At 64.3% G+C, this 18,801-nt stretch overlaps 3 protein-coding genes across 8 annotated transcripts; all 3 read right to left on the reverse strand.

The window, feature by feature from the left end:
• Positions 1-352: 352 nt before the first annotated feature.
• On the reverse strand, positions 353-4,607 carry SNAPC2 (small nuclear RNA activating complex polypeptide 2). Of its 2 annotated transcripts, XM_036846497.1 has the most exons (6): positions 4,589-4,607; positions 2,934-3,162; positions 2,114-2,233; positions 1,896-1,964; positions 1,272-1,602; positions 664-1,163 (listed from the first exon to the last, which is right to left on the reverse strand). In XM_036846497.1, exons 2-6 carry the CDS (start codon positions 3,114-3,116, stop codon positions 832-834), a joined length of 1,035 nt encoding a protein of 344 aa, XP_036702392.1. In that variant the 5' UTR covers positions 3,117-3,162; positions 4,589-4,607; the 3' UTR covers positions 664-831. The 2 variants fall into 2 exon arrangements, with proteins under 2 accessions (XP_036702391.1, XP_036702392.1); XM_036846496.1 differs by lacking the exon at positions 4,589-4,607 and having other exon boundaries at positions 353-1,163.
• Positions 4,608-4,668: 61 nt separating this feature from the next.
• On the reverse strand, positions 4,669-7,524 carry TGFBR3L (transforming growth factor beta receptor 3 like). 2 transcript variants are annotated; one of them, XM_036846495.1, is made up of 5 exons: positions 7,120-7,524; positions 5,984-6,120; positions 5,598-5,906; positions 5,130-5,256; positions 4,669-5,027 (listed from the first exon to the last, which is right to left on the reverse strand). In XM_036846495.1, the coding sequence occupies exons 1-5, from the start codon at positions 7,301-7,303 to the stop codon at positions 4,771-4,773; spliced, it is 1,014 nt and encodes a 337-aa protein (XP_036702390.1). In that variant the 5' UTR covers positions 7,304-7,524; the 3' UTR covers positions 4,669-4,770. The 2 variants fall into 2 exon arrangements, with proteins under 2 accessions (XP_036702390.1, XP_036702389.1); XM_036846494.1 differs by having other exon boundaries at positions 5,598-6,120.
• An 84-nt stretch (positions 7,525-7,608) lies between these two features.
• On the reverse strand, positions 7,609-17,935 carry MAP2K7 (mitogen-activated protein kinase kinase 7). Of its 4 annotated transcripts, XM_036846490.1 has the most exons (13): positions 17,426-17,934; positions 15,442-15,489; positions 12,278-12,419; positions 12,031-12,097; positions 11,801-11,914; positions 11,609-11,728; positions 11,350-11,457; positions 11,077-11,256; positions 10,896-10,976; positions 10,631-10,773; positions 9,948-9,993; positions 9,695-9,825; positions 7,609-9,519 (listed from the first exon to the last, which is right to left on the reverse strand). In XM_036846490.1, the coding sequence occupies exons 1-13, from the start codon at positions 17,547-17,549 to the stop codon at positions 9,153-9,155; spliced, it is 1,671 nt and encodes a 556-aa protein (XP_036702385.1). In that variant the 5' UTR covers positions 17,550-17,934; the 3' UTR covers positions 7,609-9,152. The 4 variants fall into 4 exon arrangements, with proteins under 4 accessions (XP_036702385.1, XP_036702386.1, XP_036702387.1 ...); XM_036846491.1 differs by lacking the exon at positions 15,442-15,489 and having other exon boundaries at positions 17,426-17,935; XM_036846492.1 differs by having other exon boundaries at positions 9,377-9,825; positions 17,426-17,932.
• Between the last annotated feature and the right edge of the window lie 866 nt (positions 17,936-18,801).

Below are 18,801 nucleotides of genomic sequence, written 5' to 3' on the forward strand. Positions count from 1 at the left end.
CACCTTTAACCCTCCCGTGGTCAGGAGTCCAGCTCCCCTGACCTGGCCACCCTCACTCTGCTAGCCTCTCCCCTCCATCTGTATGATGGAGAGTCATTGGGCTCTGAAAACCTTTCCCCGACACGGGTCAGGCTCAGGCCTAGACCCTCCAAACAACAATCAACAAGGGTCCCCTCACAGCCAAGCCAGGGTCGCTCCAGATGGCATCAGACTGGACCTGGTGCAGTGGCCTTTACCGAAGACCACACCCTCCTCCCTGGCATGTCCCCGCTCCGTCCCCAGGACTCCAAGCTATGGCTCCCTACCTCTGATTCTGGGCCCCCTCCCACCTTTAACTCACAGGAGAAAGAGAGCCAGGGGGATAGACCAGAACTTTATTCACAGTTACAGGACACTGGATACAGGACTTCAGGAGGGATGAGGAACCAGTGGGGGGAGTATTTGAGGGTGATTTTAGCCCAGCCATCTGGCTGGAACCCCCTCACCCCAGTTCTATGGCTGAAACCCTGTACAACTTTACTTCGTTTTTTTTTTTTTTTTTGGCCATGCTGCACAGCTTGTGGGTTTTTAGTTCCCCGACCAGGGATTGAACACAGGCCCTCGGCAGGGAGAGCGTGTAGTCCAACCACTGGGTCGCCAGGGAATTCCCTGTGCTTCCATTTCTGAGACCCATGCTGTATCGAGCATCTTATAGGCGACCTATACTGCACGCTGCGCCAGGGACCTTCCACTGTGGCAAGATCCTCAATGACAACCCAGTGCCAGCCCAAGCAGGATTGAGGGCCTGGGGGCTCACCGATGTCTGGTGTGTCTGGTGAGGTGCTGGGCCCCTCACCTTGCAGGGGTGGCCACCTGGCCCAGAAGCTCCAGGGGTACCAGGAATGGGTTCAGGGGGCAGATCCCAGCTGCTTGCCAAGTGGATATCGGTTCGCTGGGCCCAGCATTCTCAGGGGCCTGAGGAGTGGCCTGGCCAGCCTCCTCTTGCCCCCTGGAACCTGTCCCGTCAGCCTCAGCCCCAGACCCCAGGCCCCCACTGGCAGGGTTGGGCTGGGGGGCCATCAGGTGTAGGTACATATCCGACATATGTTCAACCAGGGCGGTGCAGGGCAGGCGGGACAACTCCTCAGGAAGTGCCATGAGCAGGTCAAGGACCACAGCTGACTCTGGTGATGGATGGAAAGGGGACGGGTGAGGGAAGGGCGGGGCTTGCCGCCGGAGACTCCCACGGCCAGAGACTCCCACCCCCAGATCGTCGGCCCCTCCCTTCTCACCAGCTGCGGAAAGCTCAGGGCCTCGGCCGCCGCGGGAGATGGACGACAGGTACTTGTAGATCTTCTCAAAGTCCACAGAAAAGTCTTCCTCAGCGGACGGGCCAGCCAGGGACTCAGAGGACGCCTCAGGGGCAGGGCCTTGTGTCTTGGGGGCGGGGCCAGGAGACTCCTGCCTTCGAGGGGCCTCAGGGGCGGGGCCAGGAGCCTCAGGGCCCAGGTCCTCCTGCCCTCCAGGGGCGCTGAGGAGCAGTAGCTTTCCACGAGCCTGCGTGGGCTTGGGGGGCTTGGAGTGCAGGAGGCTGTTGGGCTCCGTGGCCGCGATGGTGAGCACCTGGCAGGCAGAGAGATCAGGCAAGGAAAGGCAGAAGTGTCCCCGTGGGCTACTCCCCTGCCCTGCAGGAGACAGCCTTCCACCTCCAAATCCTCCCTGCCACCCTGAGGAAGGCGTCACATTCAGCAGAGGGCCTCAGAAGTGCGGACACTGAGGCTAGGGTGTCCGGTGACGGACGAGAGTCACAGAGCTGGCAAGAGGAAGGGACCCAGGAACCAGGTCCAGCTTAATTAGACTCAAATATGTGACCCCGTCCCCGGGATACCCCCATCCTGCCTGGGGGATGGCTGTACCTGTGAGAAAGCCACGGTCAGGGCCTCCTCCAGCGGGCCTGTTATCTTCTCAGCCAGATCCATCCACACCTGGGTAGAGCAACCAGAAGGTGCTCAGGGATCAACCCTCAGGAGTCCCCCAAGCCCTACCCCTCCTGGGGCTCCCCTGACCAGGTTATCCCCCCAACTCCCACCTCATCCTCCAGGGGCCGGCCCTGGGGAGCCTCACCCCGCCTCACCTCGATGGGGGCCGGGGTCTGTGTTTCCCGGCGCCTTGGACCCTGTGGGCCACCTGGATGCATCATCTGAGTGGCCTTTCGGACCACTCGACCCTTGAGGTGCCGGAGAAAGTCCTGGATCTGGGGAAGTGAGGGGATGAGGCCAAATGGACCTTCTAGAAGCCCAGGGCTAGGCAGTCCACTGCCTGCTCCAGGGCCGGCCACTGCTCCTAGCCTCCCGCTGGCCCGGAGTTAAGGGTCATAGGGACTCTGCCCAGGGGTCTTGGGCCAAGGCCCCAGGTGTGACCAGCTACCCGACAAAGATGTAAGGCCCTGGCCGGTTCTGGCTCCTCCCCGCAGCCAGGGCCCACCCCCGTGCTAAGTACTACCCTAGTCACCTACCCGCTTCGTCCACTCCGCCCCATTTCCTGACTCTCACTTCAACCTCATTCCCGCCCAGTCCCTCTGCGCCTCCCACCCAGTCCGGGGCCTCCGCTCTAACTCAGAGTTCGCCCCGCCCCTAAATCTTGGCTTCGCCCCGCCCCTCAGCCTGCCGCAGCACTGCCTCCTTCTCGCCCCGCCCCTCGGCTATGTTCCGCCCTCGCCCCGCCCTCAGCTTCTCGCAGGCACACAAGGCCCAGCCTTGCACTAGTCCCGCCTCCTCTGGCGTTCTTCCGGTTCCTCAACCTCGCCCCCGCCTCACCCTCGACCCGTCCACTCCAAGGCCCCGCCCCCAAGCCTCACTCTCGTCCCGCCAACTCCCAGGGCCCGCCCCTCCGCAAGCCCCGAACACATCCTAGCCCCGCCTCCAGCCTCGCTCCCATCCCGAGACCCCTCTCACCTCGACCTCGCTCCGGCCCGACAGCTGCCGGGCCAGTTCGGCGGCGTCCGGCTCCGGCTGGCCCCGTCGCGCATGCAGTAGTCGTAACAGCTGCCGCTTCTCGCGGGCGCTCCAGGTCGCGGGGCCGGTCACCTCACCCAGATAGCGCGCCGGGGCCGCTCGCCGCCGCTGCGGGGGCTTCATGCCGGTGAGGCGGGTGAGGGCGGTGTCGTCGTTCCGGGGCCGTTTCCTTAGTGGGCGGGGTTACGGCGGCCGCTGGGGCCAAAAGACCCCGCGCGGAAGCAGACGTAGATGGGGGCGTGGCTCTGCGTTTGCGGGCTGAAGGGAACTGCCTCCCCGGGAAGTAATGGGGAGACTGGCATCTAACTGAGGCGGGGGCGAACGAGACCCCCCGCCCGCATTCTATCTCATTCGTGAACTGGAGCCAAGTTCTTAGATTTCGTGCCCTCCCTCCCTTCCAGGACTACGTCTTGTGAAACTCCTATTATGTGCTTTGTAGCCAAGAGCCTGGGCTGTGGGGTCGGCCAGCCCTGACTGGTGAGCAAGTGATTTGGCCTTGCCGAGCCTCAGTTTCCTCAACCGTAAAATGGAGCTAATAGTCCCCCCCTTGCCTATGCTCTGAGGAGGGAGAAGCTCGGGCAGGAGGGATTTAAGGACCTTTAGGCTAGACGGAGAGGAGACTGGAGCAGAGGCCTGAGCTCGAGGCCCTAGCGAGGGCAGGGTCCGGGCGGTGGGAGTGGAGAGCGGAGAAATCCTGGGGTTGAGAAGGCAGGTGGGCGGTGCAGGGGTGGAGAAGGAAACGAGGCTTATTTTTAAATTTAAGCTGGTGGGGTTGGGTGTCCCCTTTTTGTTTGGGACAAAATGCCCTTGGGGCTCCCCTGGGCGGTAACCGCACACGTATATATAAGGGCTTATGAGCCCCGCCCCAAAGCTCCACCCCTCCAGTCTGGACCTTTTCCACCCTGGAATCCCCACCCCCGCGCCACGCGCACACGCAGACTTCAGAACGCTGCAGTTCAGGCCAGATGTTTATTCTGAGCCCAGGTGGGAGGGTGGGAGGAGGAGCAAGAGGGGGCGCGGGGCGCAGGGATCTTAGTCCCATCGAGTCTCAGGTCCTGGCGGGCCTGGTCCAAGGCTGTGGCTGGTATGTCTCCGGACCCTGATGGGGGCGCGCTATCTCTGGAGAGGGGCGACTCAGGCTGAGCAGGGGAGAGGACGCTACGTCAGGTCACCCCCTTCCCAACCGATCATTGGCCGTCCCATCAGTCTGTGTGCCGGGGCGAGGGTGGGTGCTAGGTCTGAAACCCGAATTCTCCTTGCCTAGTGTGCCTGTCTGAGGTGTTGAGGTTCTTTCTTACGACACTAAGCCCGCAGTCGGCCGCGGGTCACCCACTACGTGATTTCGAATCCCAGCTCCACCAAATTTTGTGACCTTTGGCAAGTTAATTTCAGAGAGTACCTCATTTTTAAATCTCTATTATGGGGATTATAAGAGTATCTACCTGAAGCTGGTTACAAGGATTAATATGCGTAAAACATTTGGTACTCCGCCTGGCAGAGAGAACACGCTATGAAGAGTCATTATCACCTCCCTCCTCCATCCGTCCTACCGGCCCCAGGCTACACTCCGCCTCTTCCCTCCCCCTAACACTTACCTGCCTCACTGGGGCCTCCTGGGCGGTGGGCCGCTGGGCGAGGCTCTCGGGGGCGGGCCGGGGTGCGGGGGCGCTGGAGAGGAGAGGCAGGCTGAGGAGTAGGGGTTGCCGCGCGCTGGGCCGGGGCAAGGGCGCCCCCTGGGGGGCTGCTGCAGGCGTAGCGGAAGCAGGTCTAGGGATGGTCAGGCCCGAGCAGGCTGGGATCGCTGCGACCAGGGGTCCGGACTCGTGGGAATAGGCTGGGGCCCAGGCGGAGATCCCGGCGGACCCAGGTTGGTACCTGAGTGAGCGCAGACGAGGCCGAGCCCGGCGGCCAGAGCGGCGCCCAGCACGAAGGCGGCCAACACAAGTGCTACCACCGGCGCGGGCTCCAGGACCCCCGGGGCCGGCGCGGGAGGCTCGGGTCGCACGGCTGTGCCGGGGACGCCCTTGGGTGGCCCTGTGAGGAGTACAACGCAGAGACTGGGCTCATGCCTCAGATGTCCTCCCCATCCCCCTTCCCGACCCCAGAGACCCCCGCTGAGGACTGCTGCGTGCTCACTGGGGGGCAGCCGCGGCACCGTGACCACGATGGGCTGCGTCAGCGTGTGCAGGTGAGGGCTGTCGGCACCCAGACTCTCATCGCGGCCACTGCCGGCGCCCGCGCACGCCTCATCCTGAGGCAGACACTGGGAGCAGGGGGAGGCAAGAGGCGGGGACGTCAGGGCCCCGGCTCCAGGGGCGGGTCCCCAGGGCTCCCAAGAGATCTGTGTCCAGCACTATATTGCAACCAGGTGTCGCACCACTAGACCCCTGGAAATTCGGCCCCTTCGGACGTCCCTGCGCCCAACCCCAGCCTGAGACCCAGTGCCTACTCCCAGTTTCGAGGTACCTCCGCCCCCACGTCCAAAAGCTCCCAGACCCCCAGATCCCCAAACCCTAAGGGGCTTCTCCCTCAGATGCCAGAGGCTCTTGTGCCCAGCCCCCGACGGGCCCGGGCGCCCAGATTCCCCGCCCCGTGCCCGAGCACCGGCGACGGTGGAGACAGCGTCAGAGGCGCAGGCGTCTGGCGGGCTCCCCGGAGGCGGCGGCAGCGGCTCAGCTGGCAGTGCAGGAACTGCACAGAGGCGTTGAAGACCGGGCGCAGGCGGAAGCTGAAGCGCGCGGGGCGAGCGGCACCTGGGAGCGGCCGCGGTGTCGGGAAGGTGACCGAGGAGTCGGCGGAACAGCCCCCGCGCAGCAGCGCCAGGGCGGGGCCAGGGGTCCGGCGTGAGGATGGTGTCACCGAGCAGCGGTGCAGGGCCATGACCCAGCGCGGGGAGGGACGGGCCAGGGCCGCCTGGGGGGCGGGGTCGCGGTCAGGGTCGGCTGCCCCCACCGGCTGCCACCCGGCCTCGGTGAGCCCCCCGTCCGTACCTGCACGAACACGCGGCTGTCGGCCGGGACCTCCAGCGGCCCCGCGCGGCGCGGGAAGGCGTCCTCCGCGTCCGACAGCTCCAGACTGAAAAGGGGTCGGCGCAGCCTGGGCCCTGGCGCCGCGGGGAACGGGGACGCTGGCAGGGAGAAAGGGTGGCACAGGGGAAGGAGGATGCGCTGTCCCTTAGGCCCCCCTGGCAAGTGAGCCAACCTCGCCTCCACTGCCTACTTTGGAAAATGGATGCAGTTGCGGTGGAGGATTCACCCGCGCTCATCTCCGCGCTTCCCACCGCCAGCTGAAAAGCAGCTGTGATGTACTCCCTGGAGACCCCGGGGGACATCCCAGCCCAGCCCCTGAGCCTGGGCGCAAAGCTGCGCCTTCCTGGGGAGGAGCCCCCTTCCCAGACCTCTACTTCTCCACCCCCAGTGAGCGAGGGAATCCCTGGCCGGGAAGGGGTCGAGGGGCACCTGATGGTGGAGGTTCTGCCTGGGTGAGGTCAAAGGTCCTCCCCTTCTGGAGTCTGAACCCCCCGCTCACCCACTGAGGACCAGGGGCTCCTCTGGGGTCACAGCAGGGCCGTTTGGGGGGAGGGTGCCGGCCCCATTCTTGCCTTTCTAAGGGGAGGGAAGAATAGCAAGGTGCTCTCCCCCCAGCCCTTTGGGCATCGTGGAGGCCCAGCCTGGCCACCAGGGCCTGGGCCTTTTCCCTTTGTCGGTGTTCCTCACTCACTCGCAGGCTGAGGGCAGCAGCGGCAAAGGGTAGAGGCACAGGGGAGCCTCCACTGGGGTGTGTGATCACACACACATGCACCACAATGACACAGACCTCTGCCTTAAGGAGGCGCTCAGCTGGGGTCCTCATCAAAGGATGTACTCAAATGTCCAGGATCACCAGCACAGACAGTCCCTAAAAGCATTGGCGCAGACTGCTCCCCTCCCACAGCCCTTGGTCTCACCATGGTTGCCGGGACTTTGAAGAAGTTGGGGATCCCAGAGAACCTGGAAAACGGGGGACGGGGCAGACCCCACCTCCCACCCACCCCCGTTCCCCCAGTGGGTTGGATGAGAGGGTGCACTGAGAAAGGGTAACACGGGAATGGAGGTGTGCTGGGCCATGTCCCCTTGCCTGTACATACCAGCTGGCTCGCTGGGCACGGTGGTCGTCCCTGGGAGCAGGGCCAGCAGCAGGATCACGGTGCCCAGCATGCTGGACCGGCTGAGGCAGCACTGGGCCCAGCAGGTGGGCAGGCGGCTCTGGCCTTGGCTGGGGGGCCATTTGGGGAGGCAGGGAGCGGGGGCGGCACACTGATGGGCCGGCATCAGAGCCCACGGCCAAGGCCTGCTGGGGATTAAGGGCTCTCTGGCCAGACCAGTAGCTATCCGGTTGGGGGGAGGTCCCTCACACTGGCCATGAGATATGGGGCTAGTCACTACAAACACCACCCCACCAGCCCCCAGCCCTGCCTGCCTCTCTTCGCTGCAGAGGCCCCATCCACCAGAATGGTCCCGATCCCCCAGCCCCCCAGCCCCAAGGTCGGGGCTCACGACCCCTTCCCTGGCTCCTTCCCCCACCTCACTGCCAGGCCCTGCCAGGCTCAGGACATACACCACAGACACAGCAGAAGAAAAGGGAGGGGTTTTATTCTCAAGCGTCTAAGGATTTACAAACGAGGGCGTTTTGTTTTAAAAAGGGATGGGGCAGTACTGGCGGCCTGAGAAGGGGTTGTGGACCATGGGCTGGGCCCAGGCCGCCCCAGGCCCCCACCTGCCCACTTCACCCTCTGCCTGATGGAGAGGGATGGCTGGTGACTGGTGACTGGGGTGGGGGGCGGGGAGACATGGAAAAGGCAGGGGGGAAGGAGAGGCTCCCATTTAACACGGAAGGCGGGGAGGGGGAACGGGCCGACATACACACTCACAAAACAGAAAATAAAGTTAAATAAAAACTCAGGCAGCTGGCCCTTGGGGCCAGCCACGCAACCTTCCCGGCTACCCACAAAGGCCCCTGTGGCTGGGGCCCATGAGGGAGGGCGGGGGCCAGGCCTACTGGCCCCGCACCCTGCCCCCTCCCCTCACAAAGGGGATTGGAGCGAGAGAAGGTGGCCTCCCCCGAGGGGGGGCAGAGAAAAGATGACTTCGAGTACTTTTTAAAACATGCGGCGTTTTGTGACTATCCTAGTAGCAACTACAGTCAGTGAGATAGATGGAGGGTACAGTGATGCCTAGTCTAGATTGCTTCAGCTACATCCAGCGACCTTCCTCACCTTTGGTGTTGGTTGCTTTTTGTGGTTTTTCTGGAGTTTTCTTTTGTTTTTCTTTTTTTGTTGTTCTGTTGTTTCGTTGTCCGCTTGATCTGCACGCGTCACCAACAAAAAGGAAACACGCCCCCTCCTGCTCTGGCTGCTCCCCAGGGCCCGGGCCTCAGCGTGGGCTGGGGACTGGCCAGCTCTGGGTGAGTCGAGGGGCGCTCAAGGCCACTACGAGGGCGTGACTGCCTCCACACGCCCAGCCCTCGGCCTGCCCCACCTCTGTCCCTGTCACACATCCTCAGACCCCCACGTCCACTCCACACACCCTCAATCCCTGCCTCCCCGGGCCCTATGGCCCCCGCTCCTGTCACCCATTCCCTCCTCCGCCTCTGCCTCACCGGCACCTGCTGCCCTCCACCATGCCCCACGCCTGCCTTCCCTGAAGGCCACCCTGTGTGGCCACGGCCCCTTGGGCTCCCTCCACACCCCCCGAGGTCCTCAACTCACCCCTACAAGCTGTGGCCAGTCTCCAGCCCCGAGGGAGGGGCACCCCGCCCCCCCAGAGCCCACCTTTGGGACTAGTCTCTCCCCAGCGGGGTGGCCCAGGCCCCACGGCTCGGCCCCCAGCCCCCCAGCGCCCGTGGGCCATCGGGGGGCTGCCACCACAAGCAGCTAAACATGACTTTGGTAAAAGTTTCTGAAGGTACCGACAAACCCCATGAGAACAAGCTCTTCTCCTCCCCCCACCCCCCCAAACACCCCACCAAGTACAATAAAATACGATAAACTCCAAAAAGGACCCCCTGAGATCAAAAAGAGAAAGAGAGAGAGACCAGCCCGGGTCTGGCTGCAGTCACAACGTCCAGCCCGCCTGCCCAGGGCAAGGACGCCAGCCAACTGACTCATGGCTTGCCGGAGACCTAAACGGACCCAGGGGTCCCGCCGGGGGTGGCAGGGCCTGGGCCAGGAGAGAGGCAGAGGCAGGGAGGGAGACAGGGAAAGCCAGAGAGGTAGAGAGGGAGGGGACAGAGAGAGGGAGACGGAGCCAGGGTGCATGTGCGTGCGAGGCGGCAGTGGGACAGCGCGGTGTGGAGGGGAGGGGACAGGACGGGCGGCTCTCTCCCGGCCCCCGGGGGCCGCCCCAGCCCAGAGGTTACAACTGAATAAATAGCGAGTCTGCTCGCGGCCTGCTGTCTTCCGTTCACAGTGTCTGTCGGGGGGGATGCGCACAGCCGGCTGATCCTGGGACGGGAAGGGCTGGGGCCTGGTGGGCCCATCTGTCCATGGCTGGTGGGCAGGGAGTCAGGGGTGGGTCGGCGCCCCCTACTTTCTGTCCTCAGCCCTCGGCGGCCGTCCAGGTCCCAGGGCTCCCCTGGCGGGCAGCTGGGTGGCCGGGTGGGGAAGGGGGGGCCGGTGGCCACGCCCCCGGCCCCCAGTGGGCTGGCCGCCGCTGTGCGGCTACCTGAAGAAGGGCAGGTGGTGCTGGCTCAGGACCCCGCTCGCCCGCGGCGACTCGGTCTTCGCCATGACATCCTTGAACCAGGATGCCACGTCCACCTCCAGCGTCTCGTAGCGCTTGATGAAGCTGTGTTCCTGTGGGGCCCAAGGCGGGGCACTTAGGGCAAGGGCTTCTTCCCTGCTGGCCTTGCTCAGGCCCGGCGTCCAGTGTGGCGGGGGGCTTAGGATGGGGGCTGGGGAGGGCCCCGGGTACTCACAAGTAGCTTATTATACTTTGGTCTCTTCCTGTGATCTTTAGTAAGGCTGGAGAGAGAAGAGGAGAGGAAGAGAAGTGAGAGCAGGGAGGAGGGGCCTGGCCGCCCTCGTGGCTGAGTCGGGTCTGCAAGATCTGTGGGTAGAAGCCCACAACCTCCCGGCCCTGCGCTTGGGCCCCGCAACGTGACAGAAGCCCAACGTGCGCCGTGAGACACCCATGGGAGAGGTGGGTGGGCTCCCCCACGGGAGGCTCCAATGTGGACGTCCCGCGTGCGCTACTCTTGCCAGTTGGTGCAGGACACTCAGAGCCCTTAGCCCTGGGGTGCCTCTGCTTGTTCACAGCTCCCCCAAGGTGAAGCCCAAGGGCTACCCTGCCAAGTACCCCTGGGGCCAGGTGTCCCCTCAGGCTGAGTCCAAACCCAACTCCTAGCTCCCGGGGCTCGGGCTCCAACCCCCACCCCATCCTGGGGCCCCTCTCCCCTCCCCAGTGGCCTGGGTGCAGGGCCACATCTGACCTCGCCCTGCCTTCCAGAGCGGAGGGCGGGGCCGGGGCTCCTCACCAGTCTTTAACTCTTAGTTGCGGCATGCATGTGGGATCTAGTTCCCTGACCAGGGATCGAACCCGGGCTCCCTGCATCGGGAGCGTGGAGTCTTAACCGCTGTGCCACCAGGGAAGTCCCCTCACCAGTCTTTGACGAAGGACTGAAAGTCCCCCGAGAAGCCCATGTGACCGGGCAGGAGCGGGGGTTCTTCCTGTAGGACTTTGGTGAGGACCTCAAAGTCCGTCTTGCAGTTCTTGTAGGGAAACTGTCCCGTCGCCAGCTCCACCTGGGAGAGAGATGAGCAGGGCTGGGCCGGCCAAGGACAGGATCCTGCCCTTTCCTGCCACCTGACTCCATACCCCGAGAAGACCCCAGCCCTGGTCTCGGAGAGCAGGGGCCCCAACTCACCAAGGAGATGCCCAGGCTCCACACATCGGCCCGGATGTCGTAGTCGGGCTTGGTGGGGTCCGGGGGGTCGATGCGCTCAGGCTGCCGGTGGGAAGTAGGAGAGGGTGGATGTACCCCTGTGGCTGGGGTGGGTGCGCCGCCCCTCACGCCCGCCCGCCGGACGCTGCTGGGCCCCACTTACTGCCATGTAGGCAGCGCAACCTGCGCTCCGCGTTTTGGCTTTGGAGTCAACGAGGCGGCCGCTGATGCCGAAGTCGCAGAGCTTGATCTGGCCCCGCTCATCCAGCAGGATGTTGGAGGGCTTGACGTCCCGGTGGATCACGCCGTGCTTCTCCTTCAGGTAGTAGAGTGCCTTCACGATCTGTGGTGCGGGCAGAGGAGGGCACCAGTGATGGCAGGGACGGGGCCTGGGGGGGGGACCACCCGCCCGCCCGCGCCCCACCCAGCCGCTCACCGCCACCGTCATCTTGCCCAGGATCCGCTCAGGGATAGGGCCCTGCATCCGCTTCTTGAGCTTCTCGGCGCACGTGCCCATGAGCTCCATGGCAATGAAGACGTCCGTCTGCGGGGACAGCAGGTGGCGGCTTGGCGGGGTGGCTGTACCCTCCTGCCCACCCCAGACACGCTCGGGTCCTGGGGGAGGGGCGGGGGGCACAGGGCTGGCTCAGAGACCAGCATGGGAGGCTTGGGGGGCGGGCGGGCGGCCGGCTCACGTTGGTGATGAAGGTCCCGAAGCACTGCACAATGTAGGGGCAGTCGTGGCTCTTGAGCACCACGTCCAGGTCCATGAGGATCCGCTTGTTCTCTTCCTTGTTCCCCGAGCGCCGCATTTGCTGCACGGGACAGCAGGGGCCTTAGCGCCGAGCCTGGGGTGCGGGGCCCACCCGGGGCAGGGGCGGGCTCACCTTGACAGCGATGACGTGCCCCGTCTTCCGGAAACGCATCTTCCACACCTGGCCACAGGTGCCGCTGCCCATCTCCCCCAGGTTCTCCAGGTCGTTGATTTCCGCCTGGTAGCGCTGGCGAGGACAGCCAGGGCTGGGGGTCCACCGGGCCTCTGCCCTCCACCCCAACCCAGATCCTACCAGCTGTGTCCTGCCCACCCTCCCTGGGGGGGCCAAGGGAAGGGCGGTACCTGGCCCCCAATGGTCAGGTAGCCCGTCTGCTTCATGATCTCCTGCAGCTTCTGGTCAATCTCGATGCTGAGTTGACAGAGAGTGGGTGCCGGTGAATGGGGGTCCTGACCAACCTGAGGCCACCCCAGCCCCTAACACACAGGGGTTCCACAGAGCTCACCAGCTCCTCCCTGAGGCTGGCCCTGCACCCCGCCCCGCCCCAGCCCCGACTTTCCGGCCCTCCCACCAGCCACCCTAGCTGCTCACCTCTCCATGCTGCGGGGTGTGAACAAGGTTGACGGGAGCCCCAGCATGTGGCGGGGCCGGGCTGGGGGCGTGGGGTGCTGCGGGGAGCTCTCGGAGGACGGTGAGCGGCTGCCCCCATCATTGGCCAGTGGGAGCTGCAGGGCTGGGGTGGTGAGAACCAGGGGCGGGGAGGAGGTTAGCTCCCAGCTGGCCCCAACTCAAGGGCCTGGCACCCTCATCTTCCCCTCCCTGGCATCCCTCAGGTAGGCCGGCACAGCCCCCTGCCCTGCTGGGCTGGAGGAGCTCCCCGCTCCCAGACCACTCTTAAGGTGCCTTTTCCCACGTCCCCCCCACTCCTCCAACCTGGAAGGGCTTGCGGTGGGCTGTTGAGGTGGGGTGGTCCCCAGAGGCTGAGGGTTCACCCCAAGCCTCCCCTGACAGAAAACGGAGGCCCAGAGGCGGATGCCGTCCCTCGGGCAGGCAGCCTCCCCACTGTGTCCCTTTCCTCCCCACCTCCGCCTGGGAAGCAGGCCCAGGGCCACCACGCCCACACTCTGGACCACACAAGGCAGGAATGCCCGCTGGGATCAGCCCGAGCTCTGGCGCTGTGGGCAGCGCTGACCTTGGCTGGACCACCCTGGGAAGAGAGTGGGCAAGGGACCCAGGCTTCCAGCTGCCTCGCCCAGCATTCTGTTTCAGGGTCAGGGAGGGCCGCCCTCTGGCCAGCGGGCTCATCCGTGAGCCTCCCGGCCTGGCCTGCAGAGCTAGGGCCGACGAGTCAGGGGCAGGACCCCAGGCTGGGCCTGTGTCCTCCGGGTGAGGGGATCCAGGTGGCACAGCCCCTCCAGGGGCCAGCGGGACGTGGGGGGCAGGGGCTGGGCCAGGCGGCGAGTTTGGTTCTTTCCAGAAGCCTGCATGCGGACAGCTCGGGCATGCTACAGGCAGGCAGGCAGGCAGGCAGCGGGCAGGCAGCGGGCACCCCAGGACGGGCAGGCGGCATTAGGGGACGGGAGGGCAGGAGACAGACAGACGGGAGCTGAGGCTTGGGGCCCAGCTGCCCAGAGGAGGCGCTGCAGAGACAGGCCGGAGAGGGGCCTGGGAAAAGAGAGCAGATTCCCTGAGGGCCTAGGAGCCTCCTGGCTGGGCAGGCCACAGGGCGGGGAGTGGGGGCCAGGGTGACGACCCTCCAGTGAACCCCGGAGACCCTGGCACTCGGCCTCCAGAAGGGGAGCCCCTGGCTGGGGAGGCTGCAGGCTACAAGCACCTCCCAGGTTCACCTTCCCCTGGAGAGCAGGCCAGGAGCTGGGGGCCTGCCATTCTCCTTAGCCCTTGGCTGACGCCCCCTCCTCTCTCTCCACACTTCCCGCACGGCCCACCTTCTCCTCCCACAGTTCTCCAGGCACCTGGTGACGTGGGCCCAGTGATCAACGGGTAGAGACAGGTATGGTGCAGCACCTGGTGCCTGGGCGCTTTGCTGGCCTGCAACCCTGACCGCAGCCAGAGTGAGGGGCAGGTCTATGAGCCTGGCCTGCAGTCCTAGGAGGGCCTGGCGGGAGTGATGGAAGAGCTCTGGGGACCCCGGGGACGTGGCCGGGCCCAGTCCCCTCCACTGGCCCGGAGGCCTCTCCTCCCATGCCCTCCCCGCTGCTCTGCTCTGCCAGGGCCAGAATCCCAGTCCTAATCCCTCCCTCTCTGGCTGGACAACCTCCGGGGCTCCCAAGGACCCTCGAGCTCCCCCTGCACCGGGACCCTGGATCCCTGTCAGGTTCAGGTTCCCTGGGGGCACCAGGGCCCCCTTTCTGAGTGAGGACCACACCCCTCTCCTCCCCACACCTCTCAGTGTGGTGTCCTGTCGGTCCCCTCCCTTACACAGTCCACCGGGCCCTCTGAGGGCTGCCCCAGAACCCGTGGCCAAGGCTGTAAGGGGACAGAGGCTTCCAGCCAGGCCCACAAACTGACACACGGTAGGCGTCTGAGCGGGGCTGGCGCGGGGTGGCTAAGGTGGGGTGGAGGGAGGTAGACAAAGACCCTGAAAACAGAAGTCACAGAGGTGGTACCGGGCCCACGGCAGGTCAGGAGGGCAGAATGAGAGCGAGAGGCTGAAGGGGAAAGAGAGAGAGAGTAGAATGAATGAAAGAGAACGAGAAAGGACACGGGGCGGGTGTGGGGAGGGCATGCGGCCATCAGGAGCCTCACACGTACCAGGCTGTCAGTCGACACACGTAGGCACACGCACACAGGGCATGGCACAAACCCACGCAGACGGGGAGACGACATGCCGCAGGGTCTCCAGCAGAGCCACAGAGCCCCTCACCTTCCGACACACACGCACGCGCGTGCACACACACACACACACTTCCCAACCTAGTCCTGCTCACACGCACAAGAACCAACGAGACCAGACCCCCACCCCATTTCTCTCACCACCCCCGCCCTTCGCACAGGCATGTCCCACACCCATCGGCTCCCAGACCCACTGGCACCTGCCCTCGGGCCATGGGGGGACTGCTTCCTCTACTTCCATCCCTGCGCTGCCCCCACCTCCCAGGAGACTTGGCTCAAATTCCACCTTCTCCAGAGGCTTCCCAACTGCAACCCTGCTCCCCTGCTCCACCCGGCCTTCCCTCCAAGGCGCCGGGGCCTCCTCCACTTCCTGCCCGGAGGCCCTCAGTGCTCACAGCCCTCCAACCCCCAGGGCCCCCCACCCCCGGGGGAGCGCCAGCCCCGAGAGGACAGGGGCTCAGTCCAAGCCTAGCACGGCTCAGCCCAGGGGGCGACACGGCTTCGCTGAGCTGCTGAGGGGGACCAGCAGGCGCAGGGCCCAGCTCTCCCTCCCTCCGCTCATGCACACGCCTGCAGGCACACGCACGGACACTCGTGACCCCCTTGGCAGGCGACAGACTCCCGGCCACTGAGGGAGTCTGTTTCCTCCTCCAGGGAGTCCAAACCTGAGCCCGAGAGGAAGGGAGGAGCGGGAGGTGAGAAGACAGAGGAAGTGGCCGGGTGGGCCGGACGTTGACGGTGTGGATGGACAGAGAGTGAGGGTGGGGGGGGGGGGATGCGCACGCGCACACGCACACACGGAGCACGTGGGAGGGGGAAGGGGGGGATGGCATTCTGCGGCCGGGGCAGCGGTTAGGTCAATGGTGCAGAGGTCCAAGCAGCGATGATAAAAAGGCTGGTACCTGCTCGTTGGGACGGGGCAGGAGCAGGGCTTAGAGTGATCACAATAACTGGATGGGGAAAAGGAAGAAAAAAAAAAAAACAACACCACGATAAATCACAACGGAAACAACCGATTTGTCCAAAAGAAAAGAAATCAAATCAAATCATAACGAAGAGGAGGGGGAGGCACGCGGCACCAAACTGCAGAGATGGGTAGAAACCGACAGAGATGGGAGAACTGGGAGGATGGGATGGAGCTGACACAGACACAGATGCCTGGAGGGGGCTCCCCGGGGCCTGCTCGCCATGGGTCTCACCGTGCCTCGCTCTGCATCTGGGACAGCCACCCTGCAAGGCACCCCAGGCCCTGTACCTAGGCCTGTCTCGTCCACGCTGGGGTTGGAGGGGGAGCGGCACTGCAGAGCCCAGCGGGGACCCTCCAGTCCTGGCTGGGCTTCTTACCCCAGGCAGTGTCCAATGCCAGCACTGCCACCTCGGGGTTTTTTCTGGGCCCCAAGAGACACCCCCCCCCAATCCAGTGAGGAACCCACACGGACCCAGGTCAGGAAAGGGAGGATGGGGAGTGGACCCTACACAAGGATGGGGGCGCCAGGCTGGGTGAGCAGGCAGTGATGGGGGAACCCCGATGAGGAGGTGTCTTCCCCCTCCTGTCAGGATGACCTCACAAGGAGCTACATAAGCCACAGGAATCATATCAGAGGGAATAAAAAGGAGAGCAATTTGCTGGGTCAAGAGAGACACAGAAAGCATGTGTGTGTGGGCAGGGGAATTCCCTGGTGGTCCAGTGGTTAAGACTGCACTTCCAATGCAGGGGGCACAGGTTCGATCCTTGGTGGGGGAACTAAGATGCCACATGCCACGCGGTGCGGCCAAAAACAAAAACAGAAAGCATGTGTGTGGGCTGCTGTTCATCAGGTCTGTAGGGAGGGGAAAAATCTGACTCCCTCTGAGCTTCAAGGATATGGTGAAGGGATCATGCAGGAAATCACAAGGAGACTAGATGTGGTCATGGTGATTCCGAGCCAGGTGTGGGTGCTGGGGGGTAGCTCTTGACTCCAGATGACAAGACGCCAGGGAGACAGGCACTGAGATTGTGGGATAAGAAAGGAGGTGTATGTGCCCTGGGATGCCTAGATAGAGTCGCATTGGCCTCAGGTGTCCCCGGGCTGGGTGGGTGTGGGTGTGTAAGAATGGGGAAGTCACTTGATTCTAAATGACAAAGTTGCCACGCTTGGGAGTTGCGTGTTTATTTCTGGAGGAGCCAGAAAAATGGCAACAGTGAAACGAGTCAGAGGAGTATGAGGGGGCCTGGTGTACGTGGGCAAACTGTATGTGGGAGGGAGTCCGCTGAGCCCAATGACAAGATCCCAGAGGGGGGAGAATGGAGCACCAGACACAACCACAGGGATGGTTATAATATGGTCAAGCGACCTCAGGTGTCCCCTGCCCAGGTGCGCGTGTGTGAGCGTGAGTGGCTCATCTGCTAAACCCCGATGACAAGGACCCAGGTACGGAGCGGGGATGGGGGGGGTGGGGGAACCTCTTGACACAATCACTGAGATGGCGGGAGTAGAATCAGCTGGTGAAAAGGGATGTGTACATCTTAGCAGAGAACCTGGATGTGGTCACGGTCGCATGAAGTAGGAGAAGCAAGGCTCAGGGTAGGTGACAGAGGCTCCGAGGATCCCGGTGATTGGGGGCGGGTCATCAGGTGGGGGGCCTCGCCTGGAGCCAGGTAACTAGGCTCCCAGGCCCCGTTAAGGGGGGACCCGCAAACAGTGGGGAGGGCTGCCCGGGAACCCGCGGGCCCCACGCCCCCCGGGTCACCGTGACCCTCTCACCGCTGGCCGATAGCGGGGAGCGCGGCGGAGAGGAGGAGCTAGAGCGCCCCGGAAGCGGGGGCGGGGCCTGGAGGCGGGGGCGGGGCCTCCCGCGGCGCGCGCCCCGCCCCGCTCGCCCCCTCCCCCACGCCGCCGTGCTTACTGGGCCTGGGCCGCTGGGGGCTGATATCCAGGTTGAGGTCGATCCTCCGCCGGGCCTCGCGGTTCTCCTGCTTCAGCTTTGCTTCCAGGCGGGACAGCTTCTGCTCCAGGGAGGACGCCGCCATCTTCCCCGCCGCCGCCGCGCACCGCCCGGCCGCCCGTCAGTCCCGCAGACAAACACCGCACTGCGCCTGCGCTCGGATGACCCCGCCGAGCCGCCGTCTCGCTCCGCAGGGCGCATGCTCGCGGTGCACACCCGCCCTTCCCGCGTGCGAACCTCCGCGCGTGCGTGCTTCGTCCCGGCCGGAGGGATGACGCCGCCTAGAGCTCGCTGCTGGCAACGTGCGAATCCTCTCAGTGTAAGGCGCATGCGTGAATTCCCGAGCGCTCCGGCAAGAGGCGCTGTGTGGAAACCCACTCACCGTTCCGCTTAGAGCGGTGGGCGGAGAAAGCAGCGCGCAAGCGTACAGAGGAGGAGACGAGGTCACGCCCCTGGCCTCTGCTGCACATGCGCGTTCGTGACTTTTTTTTTTTTTTTCTGTCGCTGTCCCCGGTGGTCGCCATGGTTGTGTGTCCTCAGCCTCGTTCTTTCTCTTCCTGGCCCGGTCCTCGCTGGCACCCACTCCCTCTCGGAACTGCCTTTCTCATCTCGGACAGTGCTTCACTAGGATCCCTGTTATGCTTAATTGCTGCCCCCTCACCATAATTAGGCACCCGGGGCAAGCCCTTTCCATTTCAGCAGGCTCAGGGTTGGCCGAGGACATGTAGGATGGGCGGGGTAGGGGTCGGGCCACTGTCAGGACCCTGGGAATCCAGTGGCGTGACCCCTGCCCTTGGCGACGGGGGTGGGGGCCGGGAGGGGGGCCAAGGTCAAGGCCAGAGAGTTCCAAATCAGACTTGCGTGGGACATTTTAAGACTTCCCTCAACTGCCCTGCCCCCAGAATTTGCGCCCAGCTCCTGGACAACGCAGAAGATAGGCCCCGGTGTTTGGTGCCTCTACTTGGTGCCTCCGCGGCCTACACATTTTCTTTAACTGGTCTGAAGAGTGCTGGGAAAATGTCCCCATCTGGAACCCTGGGGCCCCCGGAGAGCACCTTGCCTCTGCTCTCTGGTGCCAGGAGGAGGCTCGCATTTTGCAGACACCATGGAAGTGGTGATCCCAGGAGGTCAGGGTTGGGCAGGCTGTGCCCTGCCCGCTCCAGCATAGGGACACTGTGATGGGCGTTGAAGGCTTGTGGCGACTCCTCTGGTGACAACTTACAGGTGGAGCAGATCCAAAACTGTGGAGCCGGGAGACTAACAGGGAAGGTAGAGGAAGAGCAGTTCTCCAGGAAAAAAGCTAGGCAGACGATGCCACCTGATTTCTCCTGGTTAGC

Source organism: Balaenoptera musculus, chromosome 3 (assembly GCF_009873245.2).
Source record: "Balaenoptera musculus isolate JJ_BM4_2016_0621 chromosome 3, mBalMus1.pri.v3, whole genome shotgun sequence".
NCBI classification, from domain to species: domain Eukaryota; kingdom Metazoa; phylum Chordata; class Mammalia; order Artiodactyla; family Balaenopteridae; genus Balaenoptera; species Balaenoptera musculus.

Excerpts from the sequence above, each read along its gene's own strand:
- SNAPC2 (XM_036846496.1), bottom strand. The coding sequence starts at position 3,116 with ATGAAGCCCCCGCAGCGGCGGCGAGCGGCCCCGGCGCGCTATCTGGGT. Across the intron at positions 1,965-2,113 it reads AGACCCCGGCCCCCATCGAG|GTGTGGATGGATCTGGCTGA; the intron begins GTGAGGCGGGGT and ends TGCTCTACCCAG. Across the intron at positions 1,603-1,895 it reads TGACCGTGGCTTTCTCACAG|GTGCTCACCATCGCGGCCAC; the intron begins GTACAGCCATCC and ends TCTGCCTGCCAG.
- TGFBR3L (XM_036846494.1), bottom strand. The coding sequence starts at position 7,259 with ATGGCCCCCCAGCCAAGGCCAGAGCCGCCTGCCCACCTGCTGGGCCCA. Across the intron at positions 6,121-7,119 it reads CGTGCCCAGCGAGCCAGCTG|CGTCCCCGTTCCCCGCGGCG; the intron begins GTATGTACAGGC and ends TCTCCCTGCCAG. Across the intron at positions 5,028-5,129 it reads GGTGCCGCGGCTGCCCCCCA|GGCCACCCAAGGGCGTCCCC; the intron begins GTGAGCACGCAG and ends TACTCCTCACAG.
- MAP2K7 (XM_036846490.1), bottom strand. The coding sequence starts at position 17,549 with ATGGCGGCGTCCTCCCTGGAGCAGAAGCTGTCCCGCCTGGAAGCAAAG. Across the intron at positions 12,098-12,277 it reads ACACCCCGCAGCATGGAGAG|CATCGAGATTGACCAGAAGC; the intron begins GTGAGCAGCTAG and ends CTGTCAACTCAG. Across the intron at positions 10,774-10,895 it reads GGAGCCTGGGCATCTCCTTG|GTGGAGCTGGCGACGGGACA; the intron begins GTGAGTTGGGGC and ends TCTCTCTCCCAG.